The sequence below is a fragment of the Pyxicephalus adspersus genome, chromosome 6 (assembly GCF_032062135.1).
Source record: "Pyxicephalus adspersus chromosome 6, UCB_Pads_2.0, whole genome shotgun sequence".
Lineage (NCBI taxonomy): Eukaryota > Metazoa > Chordata > Amphibia > Anura > Pyxicephalidae > Pyxicephalus > Pyxicephalus adspersus.
The window spans coordinates 46,842,240-46,854,476 of record NC_092863.1 but is presented as its reverse complement, the minus strand read 5'-3'; the positions used below and the strand labels follow the sequence as shown (position 1 = coordinate 46,854,476).

Below are 12,237 nucleotides of genomic sequence, written 5' to 3'. Positions count from 1 at the left end.
GTAAAGCTGATAAATGTATATATTTTTTTTTTTTGTAAAACTTTAACCATTACATTACAATATGTATATTATTTTCTTGCCAAACTACCACTGCCATTTCATAGTCACATTTTTTCCAAAGTAAAAAGCTTTCAGTTTGTTTATCCACAAGTCATAAAGTGGAAACTGTTGTAAGGTCATATCTCGTTATCTCTTAAATGTGCTTTGTTTTGAGTTGTATACAAAAGCTTACCACTTACGCTGCTGCTTCTGTTGAAAGAAAATAAAACGTCTTAAGGCAGGGGTGCTCAAACTTTTTGCAAAGAGGGACGGATTTGGTGAGGTGAAAATGTGTGGGGGCCAACCATTCAGCCTTACATTCTTTGAACCATTACCTTTAGGGTTAGTGTGGGCATGGTCTGCGCCTGTCCCGCACAGCACATGCCCACCAGGGTGACGCAAGGGATTCCCTGTGCACGGAGTCCAGTGTCAGTGCAGTTTTTCTGTGCAGAGCACGTTCTTGGAACCAGAGTGGGTGTGGTCCGTGCTGGTCCTGCACAGCACATGCCCACTATAATGATGTAGGAGATTCCCTGTGCACACATGTGGACTCCCGTTCTGCCGATTATGCCCGACAAGCAGCGGGATGATAATAACAAGGCGGTTGATCAATTCTAATGAAATAAAAAATAGCTTTTTTGTACGCGTGTATTTTATACTGTGGTCAACAGTGCTGGTGGGCCGCATATTATTGATTTCATGACAGAGGCCGTGGGCCAGTGGAAATCTGAACAAGCTCTGCAATTGGCCCGGGGGCCGGACTTTGGATATGCCTGTCTTAAGGGGAAAATACTACCACTAAAAATGATCAAAGAAAATATTTTAGCAGTAAAAGCTTTATGTTGGTTATGTTTCTGACTGCATTAGGAAACACTGGTAGTACAGTAGTAATTTTTTTTTTATTCTGTTCATTCCCCAGGAGGATATCCGGATAGAAAGTGCCACAGTCTTTGTAGACCCATATGAGGAGGCTGATGCACAGGTAAGAATCTCTATTGCCTTGTACCTAATAATGTTCATTTTCTGGCTTCCTTGCTTTATATATACCTTATGATAATAAATTCTGCCTGTATTTAAATGTGTTAATAAATTACATTTTCTGTACACGTGAACAAGAAATAGTTCAGAATAAAATGCAAATAAAATTGAGTTCATACTCTAAAAATAACTTTAAAAAAACTCAGCAGCAGCTTATATAGGTGTCTTACAGAGTTGTTTTCATTTAGTTCAGTCCAATATCCTTAACGAGAAAGCAAAGGTTTTTATTTTAACACTTCTTAGCCTTTCATTAGAAGGATGAAGGGATCCTGGTCAAATAATAGTTTTTAGGACGCTGCTTCAACACCATAGTTGATACTTACTTCTAATATATTAGGCCTCTGCCATTTTGAATGGGAGCGCAGAGCCTCCTGGGATACCAACGTCCCACACCTCGGGAGGCTCTTGGCTGCTTCTTTTGCGCTTTTCTCCTACACTGAGAGGAAATGCCAATATCACGCATGCGCACAGAGATGGGCACTCTTTTTTTTTTCCCCTCAGCAGGCTCCATCACCCGATATCGCACCTGCGCAGTGCGAGATCAGATGCCATAGCCAGAAGAAGGCTGAGATGAAGGGTAATTCCAGGACGACGCAGGAACGATCGAGGACTTCTCCAGTGCAATTTTTTAATTTTTAGTTTAGTTCTGCTTTAACTTCACATTACTGTTACATATGCATTGTGATGTCATTGATTTTGAATGGTGCCACAATACACCACAATGGACCTGCATGTTGGTGCACCACATAGCATATCTATATATATATATATATATATATATATATATATATATATATATATATAATGGGTTGGCAGCTCATTAAAGAATATTGGGCTGTCTATTTACAGCACAGTGTAAGTGTGACAATCAAGAATTCTCATACCTAAACAATAATGACTACAACAATACCTACATAAATAATTTTGTTGTGTACCTTGATTTCGGACAGTTCCCTGCATGGTCCCTATTTCCCAGTATATTCTAACAGAGCGTGTCTAAAACAGGAAAGCACAAGGTTTGCTTTCATGATACAATATGTACTATTGTATGTAGGTGCGGAGTCAGCACAATGTAAAAGACAGGGTGAACACAAATACAATGAAAAAGGTGTCAGGTCTTTTTTGTTAAACTAAAGGCTATCAGTGAGGCTGTGTTTCAGCTCTGGATTTTACCTTGTTTTGTCAGCTTATTTAGAAAGTGATTTTCTGGTGACATGGCATGGTAAACCCATCCATAAACTTTTTTGGTAAAATGCTTGTTAAGTCAAATCACTGACTAATTTGTGAAATATTTCATCTTTCATAGGTTGCTTTAGAAAGAGAAAAAGCTAAGAAGGAGGAAGAGGAATTAAAGGAAAAACATGTGCTGCCAAAAAAAGAGCAAAAAGTGGAGCCTAAAACCTACCGGTCTGGTGTTGGAAAATATATCAATATGGCAGCAGCGTAAGTATATGGCATGTGGAAAACCGAAATGAAATATTTCAGAAATGAAATATTTATTATACACAATTTCATACACCTAGCTTATGTGAAGATATTATATTTCCAGATGAAACTTCAGATTGTTTAATTTGGTATACAATATCAACCAAAAGTTTTATTAATAGACAAGTTTGCAGCATTGCACAGTTTGTATAGGACTTCTATTCTATTCTTATAGTGTTGTGTAAGACAGACGGCTTACTCCAGAGGAATTTAGGGTGGATTTGTCCATAGCAGGAAGATGATATACTGACATATTAAAAGTGGCATTGAAACTGAAAGCAATGAAAATGATGAAATCTCTGTAAATAGGCCTTTCCTGAAAGTTCCTGTCTTTATAATTGAAATTATAGAAGTTAGAAATTTCCTGTTTGTTTTTGTCCTGTCTACTCAGTGTATTTATTTGAGAAGTGCAAAGTGCAGTACTTCATAGCATTCATTTCATGGCATTCATTCAGGTTTGACCTTTTGGTGATGGTAAACTGAAATTTGACTGGTTGTCATGGTGTTTCTGGAGCTGGCACATAATGCTCTTTGCTCTTTGCACTGCCTCTTATTTAATAAACATGTTAAAGATAAGTTGAGATATTCCCCGACTAGTTGTCGCTTCCTTAGGATTAGTGTTCTGTGTTTTCTGTCTGAGCAGTTGTACAGACACAGTATCTTGCAACCTAGGTGTAGAATGCAAACATCTTGCTTGCTTTTTAAGGTATACCCATGAGTCACATATACAAATATGCAAAGCACTGGTGTGAACAATTCAGGCTTACTGTGCTATCAGTCTGGGAGCATTTGAACAACTTAAACTTTTTTTATCAGTGTGTTTTAGTATGAATAGTAATAAAGTATTTGGGGGGCAAGTTCTTCTTCAAACTTAAGATATTTATTTTAGCTTTACGGGTCCCTGAGTACCGTTTGCTTCATGCTTTGTAAATATTTGCCTAATCTTATGCCTTCACACTCTTTCTGTTTTGTCATTGTCCAGTTTTTTTCCTTTAGGCTTCTCCCCTAAAGTCTAAAGTGTTTTCTTGTCAAGTCTCTAAGCAAGCTTTTTCCTATAATTCTTCTTTGCTTTTTGTCCATAGGAAACGTTCTGCTGTAGATGACGACAGTGGTCCTTCTACCAGTAAAAAGGAAAAAGTTACTAGAGGGTTTGGAGATTTTAGCTCTTGGTAGACTTTAGGGATTTGTCACCCACCCTGTACTGTAATATAGACTTTTTTTTTTTTGTAAAATTTTGAGGGCATGTCCCAACTCCGGTTTGCTACAATTTACTACAATTTTTTATTTACACATCTTTAGTAGGAATGCAGAGGGTATTAAATAAGTAAAGCTACGTACACACGTCAGATTTTTATCGCCCGATAATCGGCATCGGCCAATTATCGGGCGAAAATCTGCCGTGTGTACAGTCGGTGTCGTCCATCGTCCGGACGACCGACCTGCCGGATCCACGGACGATGGACGACAGCCGATCGTAATGAAAGGGAAGGGGAGAGCGCGCAGCAGGGTGGCGCTCCGTCGCTCTCCCCCTCCCCTCTCCATAGAGCATGAACGGTGCTGTATGTACAGCACCGTTCATGCATCGTGCACTCCCTTGTCGTTGGAAAGGATCGTGAAAGATCCTTTCCAACGACAAAAATTGGCAGTGTGTACGCAGCTTTACACATTACCTCACCTTCACCCTATCAATCACATTGATTATGTAATGGTGGAGCTGAAGTATTTGAAATACAAAAATCTTAGATACCCCTTTTTATCCATGACCATCACCAGAAAGGCTTAATGGCCTGTAGAAAATGTTGCTTCTGTGTCCAGTAAGTGGCAGTGTTTTGGCCTATTCCTCGTAGTCTCAAATCTATAAGAGATCTAATTTTTACATTCATTTGGTATATATCGTTGTTATATGGAGATATTATTTTTATTCAGGCAATGCTTGAATACTCCGCACACTGCTATCTTTAAAGCCCTTTGGTTGCCAATAATGTTATATCTAGAAACTATTCCTGAGGGTAAGGTTAATTTTGTAAACCAGGATCATCCGCTTGATATGGAAGAATTTGTGATTGATCAGGTACGTGCATAGACTACAAATAGTCTGTGACCTCTGCAGGAAATATCACACAAATATGAATGTCTGTCAAGAGGCCCCAGTCCTGGTTAGAGAGCTTTTAATAATATCTCTGGCAGTAGGATAGTTTTTGTATACAATTTTAAAGAATATGAACTGAGTGGATTTTTAGCCATAAAGAAGACAAGAACTGTATGTATGCTCCAAAGTGATCTAGTTGGGGATTACAAAAGAAGAACTCTCTTCTCCAATATTATAGTCCAAGGTGGCGCAGCAGCACGTCAAGTGAGCTAGTTACTTGCTGTCCTTATACTGTAAATACCCCGGGTATGTGAGCTTTTCCCAGTTGTGGGCACTTTTTGTGCTACTGTAATATTTCAACATTCAAAGCGTTTTAAATACATAAGCTGAATAAAATAACAATGTAATATATGCTTGTTTCTGATTTAACTATTGTAAGAACATAATTTATTTTTGTTCATATCCCCATTTGTTTTTCCGTGTTTCACGATGTATTACTCATCTTCATATGGGTACAGTAATTGCCATGATGAGGATGTCTTTTGTACAGGTTGTGCTAGGCCATTTACTGAAACACCGTGAAAAGGATATTGCTTTGTTTTCTTACTGTTGTGCAAGAAATCTGTACATTGTTATTCTTGATCAATAAAAATTGTATTTTTATATTGGTGTACAACATTTGAGAATTATTGTCTTGTTTTGTAAATTGTTCAGTGATTTTAAAGCTGATGTTTGATAACGGCATATTTTGTTTTTAGCTTAATCTGTTGGTGCAAATATAAACACGCTTTATCATGTAGCCCTTTCACGTTTATTTTTTTTTTTTGTACCATATGATTCATGACCTAATAGTAACCAGTTATACGATTAACCATTACCTTGATAACATTACTGTAAGCATTACAGATTGTCCTGTACGTCATCACATGACTCATAGATGGTATTGAATCACTTACAGCAAGTGAACGGCTTAATGACTTATAACATTCCCATTGCTAAGGACAGAACACATTGACCTTTCTGTTTATCATAAAAATTGTGTACAACTTGTTTTTTTTCTCATATAGCTTTTGTTTTGCTGATGGAATTTCTTTTTCCCCTGCTGCTGTTAATAATATGCAGATAACTTTCACTTAACCAAAGTTTGATCTTCCCTCTATGGTTCCTTATGGTACATTAAAAGGCAGCAGATGATCAAGATTGCTGGTTTGATGTTAGTTTTGGTCAGACTTTCTCTTTAGGAAGTTACCTACTTTAAATCATTCTCATATATAAGAAGAATGAAAGCTTTGAATAAAAGGCTGTAAAACCATAAATCATTATTCAACATATTACTTATTTGTTTATAAAACTTCACAATAGGTTTAACATACCTGATGATCTTTCCAGCCAGAAGTACCCTACTGTGTCTCTACCCTCTTCTCTGCTTTGCCACTTCTGTGCTTACCTATTTTTCATGTATTCTCTGCCATGCAATTTGCATCCACATTACTACATTTTGTGCACTCAATAACCCTTGGCACGTGCAATTGTCTTGGAGCTTGGACAGTTTATAGGTTGAATGGCTGTCGGGCAGAAAGAAAACATTTCAGCACCCAACAAATACCATACCCGGCATACTAGAACTGCTTACTGATGCTTTTTCTCCATGTCTACACTAATGTTGTAGTGTTGAGGTGTTATGGCTGACCTTAAGCAGCGAACATGCCGTTTTAAATATTTCTGCTAGATGCAGGTAAATATATATTTCCTGTCCTAGAGAGTAGCAGGACACTTTCCTCTGAGATTTCTGTCCCTCTCCACTGTGGAGCCTTAACTTAGGTGTGAAAACTGAGAACTGCTTTTTCTAGTCTCCCATGTAGCATATGCTTAATTTCTTCCAGAGCATTCCCCTACCCCCAGGTTAGTCCTATCAAATATTCCTGACATCCCTGTTGTGGGTTTATCAAGTGCATCTGTATGCCAAGGGCCATCATTTAAAGCCCCATGAACACTCTTCAGAAAGATCAGTACCTTTAGAAAGTAGATTAAATGGTAAGTGCTGATATACAAATATGCAGACTGACAGTTAAACTTTTACATTCAATTGTTAACTTTGGTTAAGTAATGCAAACATGTGCAGCACATTCATATCATGCAATAGACACCAACTAGATAGTAAGGTAAACGCAAAAAGAATGTGAAACCACAAAATACTATCCAACACAGGCTTCAGGACAACCTGAAATAATGGAGGAGGAACAAGTTCAGACAGACAGCTTTTTGGGAAGAGACTCCCAAGTTGGAAATGGGGAGCGTCTTCCTGAAGTTGAGAAACCCTACGTTGCCAAAACGGTTACATATCCACTGCCATCAGAGATTATATCCTTTTATTCTCCATATAACTACAATGGGGAGGCAAAGAGCCTAGCTTTGACTGTTAATAACCAGTAGTTTTGGCAACAAACACCCCTGGGACCCATTGAAGCTACTTAGAGGTTTAAATGGCACCAAGCTAAATGCAATTTTGAAATGACACCCAGAAACTCAAGTGTTTGATGATAAAAGGTACCATTTAATTCTTGAAACTATACTGTCGCTCCATATTGTGGCATGTTAGTATTTATGCGGAGTTGTAAGGTTACAGATAAGCCCACTTTAACACTCTTAACAATTTTAAACTGCAGAAAGAGTTCTGTTTTCCTTTTTACGTTTTCTTTCACAATGTTTAATGAATAGGAGTTATTATGGCATACCTCAGGCAGGGGGCATTAGGCTTTGAAGAGGCAAAGTAATTTATTATATGTGCCACTAAATTAATATTAAGTGTTATATTTTCACTGTTCTATAGAATGTGATAGACTTAAATTAATATGTGTCACTATTCAGAAATGTTAATAATGTGCATTACCAGAAAGAGCGCCGCATTTCACATCTTTTTTTTATATAACCACTCAATCTAACATCAACAGAAATACCCCTAGAGTTACCTTTACTAATAATTGGCAATCAGTAAAATTGCAGTGAATTTGTTTGATAAATCTGTATTCTAAATACATGGACACCCAACTGTTCCGGCAGCGTTAAGAAGACCTTATCTTACATCGATATCCACATACCAAGTGTTTACATAAACTTTAGTGTCATGGGAGAGCTGTAATCTATAAAGTCCCCATGCATAGAAGAATATTAACTAGGTAGTAAATAGGTGATCTTAATAATGAGCAGTAACGGTGCACCACAGAATTACAGTCAGCCATTAGGTGGCATTTATCTTTATTTAGATTCTAGAAATTTGAATTTGAGGTGAAGTCCTGGACACAGAGTTTAAATGTGAAATCACTGACTTGGAAACTAACAAACTACTGCTTACCTAAAGAGGTAAAGCACATAAAGCATTATTATGGACTGAAATGACTAATGTAGAATGTAGAGCTGTTTTATATTCTGTCATTAATATGTTTGTAATTGTTCTCTTAGAATAAGATAGTCCTAATTTTGCTTTGTAGTTTTAAACCAAGCAATGCACAGCAGCAGTGTTGCAAACTCCAGTTGCATTCCCTTTAGAAAATCCAGATGTCTCCAAACATAGCCCACAGTAACTGACATTTCCGGACCATAATATCACCTTTGGATGTCCGACAGGTTACAGGATGTGCACCTTTGTGTATGTTTAATATTTTCTGCTAGTAAATAGTTGTTACAGAGTTGAGTTTGTCACCCAAGCAGTAGAGGGAGCACAGATTTTATCTGAAGAACGGAGGTGTCATCTTCCATTAGACCCTTCTAGTGTTGTATCACAGACAGTTATCTGTACAGACAGCTGCTCACATTCTATACCTTAAAAACACTGCATTTTTTAAATGTGTGTGTGTGTGTTGGTATCTATACACACATTTAGGTCCATACATATTTGGGCAGAGACAACTTTTTTCCAATTTAGGTTCTGTACATTACCACAATTAATTTTAAATGAAACAACTCAGATGCAGTTGAACTGCAGACTTTCAGCTTTAATTCAGTGGTCCTGATTCATTACTTTTTCATCAGTAAAGCTGGGAAATCCAGCAAACCTAAAATGGATCTGGTACAGGATTCAAAACATTTGCTGGCAGATAGTAAATAACTTTTAAGAAATCCATTCCTGGTTTGTTGGATCACCCAGGTTCACTGATGAAAGTGTATCATCCCCAGCCTTGGAGAGCTTTAATAAATCACACAATCACTTCATTTCAGAGCCTCAAAAGTAATTGGACAAAGGCTATTTCATGGGCTGGTGTGTGCAATTCCTTCCTTATGTCATTATCAATTAAGCAGACAAAAGGCCTGGAGTTGATTTGAGGGGGGTGCTTGTATGTGGAAGATATATACACAGTGAGGGAAAGAAGTATTTGATCCCCTGCTGATTTTGTATGTTCGCCCACTGACAAAGAAATGACCAGTCTATAATTGTAATAATAGGTTTATTGTAGGTGTGAGAGACAGAATAACAACAAAAAAAACCCTCAAAAACACAGTGCTCAAAAGTCAGAGCTTGATGTGCATTGTAATGAGTGAAATAAATATTTGATCCCCTATCACCCAGTCTGGAGACTGACTAGGCCACTCCAGGACCTTCATGTGCTTCTTCTTGAGCTACTCCTTTGTTGCCTTGGCTGTGTGTTTTGGGTCATTGTCATGCTGGAATACCCTTCCACGATTTTCAATGCCAAGGAGGTGCTCACCCAAGATTTGACGGGACGTTACATGGCCCCGTCCATTGTCCCTTTCATGCGGTGAAGGTGTTTGTGTCCCCTTAGCAGAAAAAAAACCCCAAAGCATAATGTGTCCACCTCCATGTTTGACAGTGGGGATGGTGTTCTTGGGGTCATAGGCAGCATTCCTCCTCCTCCAAACATGGCGAGTTGAGTTAATGCCAAAGAGCTCAATTTTGGTCTCATCTCTCACAACACTTCTCTCCAGTTCTCCTCTGGATCATTCAGATGTTTGTTGGCAAACTGCAGATAGGCCTGTACATTTGCTGTCTTGAGCAGGGGGATCTTGCAAGATCTTGCAGATAGGCCTGCAGCTGGCTCTGCAAGACTTCAGGCCTTCACGGCGCAGTGTGCTACCAATTGTTTTTTGGTGACTTTGGTCCAGCTGCCCTGAGATCATTGACAAGTTCCCCCTGTGTATTTCTGGGCTGCTTCGTCACCATTCTCATGATCATTGCAACTCCACAAGGGGAGATCTTGCATGGAGCTCCAGACTGAGGGAGATTGACAGTTTTTTTGTGTTATTTCCATTTGCAAATTATCGCACCAACTGTTGTCACCTTCTCACCAAGCTGCTTGGTGATAGTCTTGTAGCCCAGTCCAGCCTTGTGTAGGTCTTCAATCTTGTCCCTTACATCCTTAGACAGCTCTTTGGTTTTGACCATGGTGGCTAGATTGGAATCTGATTGATTGATTGCTTCTGTGGACAGGTGTCTTTATAACAGGTACTGTAACAAGTTTGGAATAGGAGCACTCCCTTACAGAGGGTGCACCTGATCTCAGCTCATTACCTGCATACAATGAAGACACCTGGGAGCCTGAAATCTTGCTGGTTGATGGGGGATAAAATACTTATTTCACTCATTACAATGTACATCAAGCTCTGACTTTTGAGCACTGGGTTTTTGAGGGTTCTTTTGTTGTTCTTCTGTTTCTCACAGCTACAATAAACCTACTATTACAAATATAGACTGGTCATTTCTTTGTCAGAGAGCAAACGTACAAAATCAGCAGGGGATCAAATACTTCTTTCCCTCACTGAATTTATAATAGTTGTTTGAATTTTAACACTAGACATAAGATAGCAGTCTTAAATGGAGCAACATATGGGGAAAATAATTAATCTGTCATTTCTAATGTTTCTAAAAATTTTAATTGTTCTATGTGACAATTATAACATTGGTTGATACAGCTTTATTTGCACACTTGATTTGGATCAGTGCGTCTGAATTATTAAAGTTCTCCAAGGCTGGAGAGGATACACTTTTATCATTGAATCTGGGTGATCCAGCAAACCTGGAATTGATTTCCTAAAAGTATTTAGATATTTGTTAGCAAATTTTTTCAGTCCCGGATCAAATCCATTCCAAGTTTGCTGTGTCACCCAGCTTCACTGATGAAAGTGTATCTTCTCCAGCCTTGGAGAGCTTTAATAAATCTGGCCCACTGTCTCAAAAAGTACTACACAGCCAGGTAACAGGTTACTAAGTAACACACAACCAGGTAGTAAGTGATTTTAGAAGTAGGTCAGCAATGGCAGGCCTATACTTTTTATGATTGATTCTATTAAGAAATGTACAATTCAACAATATATTGGCAAAGAAATTTTGACCATAAATCTATATCACCAAAAAATATTGATGGACCTGTAATTTTTGTTGCTTGACTTCTTTGCTGTACTGCTGCATTATAAATGTGTTTGGTTGTGGCAAATTAATGTTCCTGCAAGCATCTTGCTGTGATAATATTTGAAACTGGTTTATTTTGTGAATATGCAATGTCTTTGGTGCTTACAGACTGATATATTCACATGGAGTCTAGGAAGTACCAATAAGTCTGACAGTCACTGGCTTATACATATAAGTAGTCTGGCAGTAAATTTTGGTTTTCTTTGCGCTGCATGATTCTAAGTAAAGCATTCCATTGTGCTATAACCGGCTAATCAGTAACCCTGCAGGGTAGGGAGCTGGACAAGCCATGACACATACACTCCTGGCCAAAGCAATGAAGAATATAATGAAAACTGCTGAGCTGTCTCATGTCATTTATCACTTACTATGAAGAATAGTTATCAGCAATTAATAAACCTGTTCTGCTTTTTCACATGGTTTTGGGTTGCTAGAAAATTACCTTTAATTATTTTCATTAAAAGTCTGTGTTATTTTACTGCTTGATAGAGATGCTCCGAGTGTGGCCGAGTTATTTTGACTGGCAAATACCGTATTTTTCGGCGTATAAGACGCACTTTTTCTTCCCCAAAACTGGGGGGGAAAAGTGGGTGCGTCTTATACACCGAATACATGTTAAATATAATTAAAAAAAATCATACTCATCCGATACCGCGATCCCGCGATGCTGCGTGCTTCTTCTCCTCGCTCTCCTCCCGGCTGCAGCGCGTGTCTCCTCCTCCTCTGAGCGAGGAGAAGCCGACACGCATACCCCAGCGATCCCATAAGCAGGCTGATCCAGCCTGCTTACCGGATCGCGAGGGCACGGGTGCCGGCTTCTCCTGGCTCTCCTCCCGGCTGCAGCGCGTGTCTCCTCCTCCTCCTCTGAGCGAGGAGAAGCCGGCACACGTGCCCTCGCGATCCGGTAAGCAGGCTGGATCAGCCTGCTTATGGGATCGCTGGGGTATGCGTGTCGGCTTCTCCTCGCTCAGAGGAGGAGGAGACACGCGCTGCAGCCAGGAGGAGAGCGAGGAGAAGAAGAAGCCCACAGCATCGCGGGATCGCGGTATCGGGTGAGTATGATTTTTTGGCACAGGGTGATCAGAAGGGGATACATTGTGTCAATGTATCCCCTTCTAATCACTCTGTGTCAATGTATCCCCTTCTGATCACTCTGTGTCAGAGT

At 39.2% G+C, this 12,237-nt stretch overlaps 1 protein-coding gene across 1 annotated transcript in view; it reads left to right on the top strand.

Annotated features, from left to right (window-relative positions):
* Positions 1-5,329, top strand: part of PPIL2 (peptidylprolyl isomerase like 2) — a 30,878-nt gene extending 25,549 nt beyond the window's left edge. The window contains exons 18-20 of the mRNA XM_072415647.1: positions 959-1,021; positions 2,384-2,520; positions 3,645-5,329. Of these exons, the coding sequence (XP_072271748.1) occupies positions 959-1,021; positions 2,384-2,520; positions 3,645-3,735 (291 nt within the window). The 3' untranslated portion in view covers positions 3,736-5,329. The remainder of the gene's footprint in view (positions 1-958; positions 1,022-2,383; positions 2,521-3,644) is intronic.
* The last annotated feature ends 6,908 nt before the right edge of the window (positions 5,330-12,237 follow it).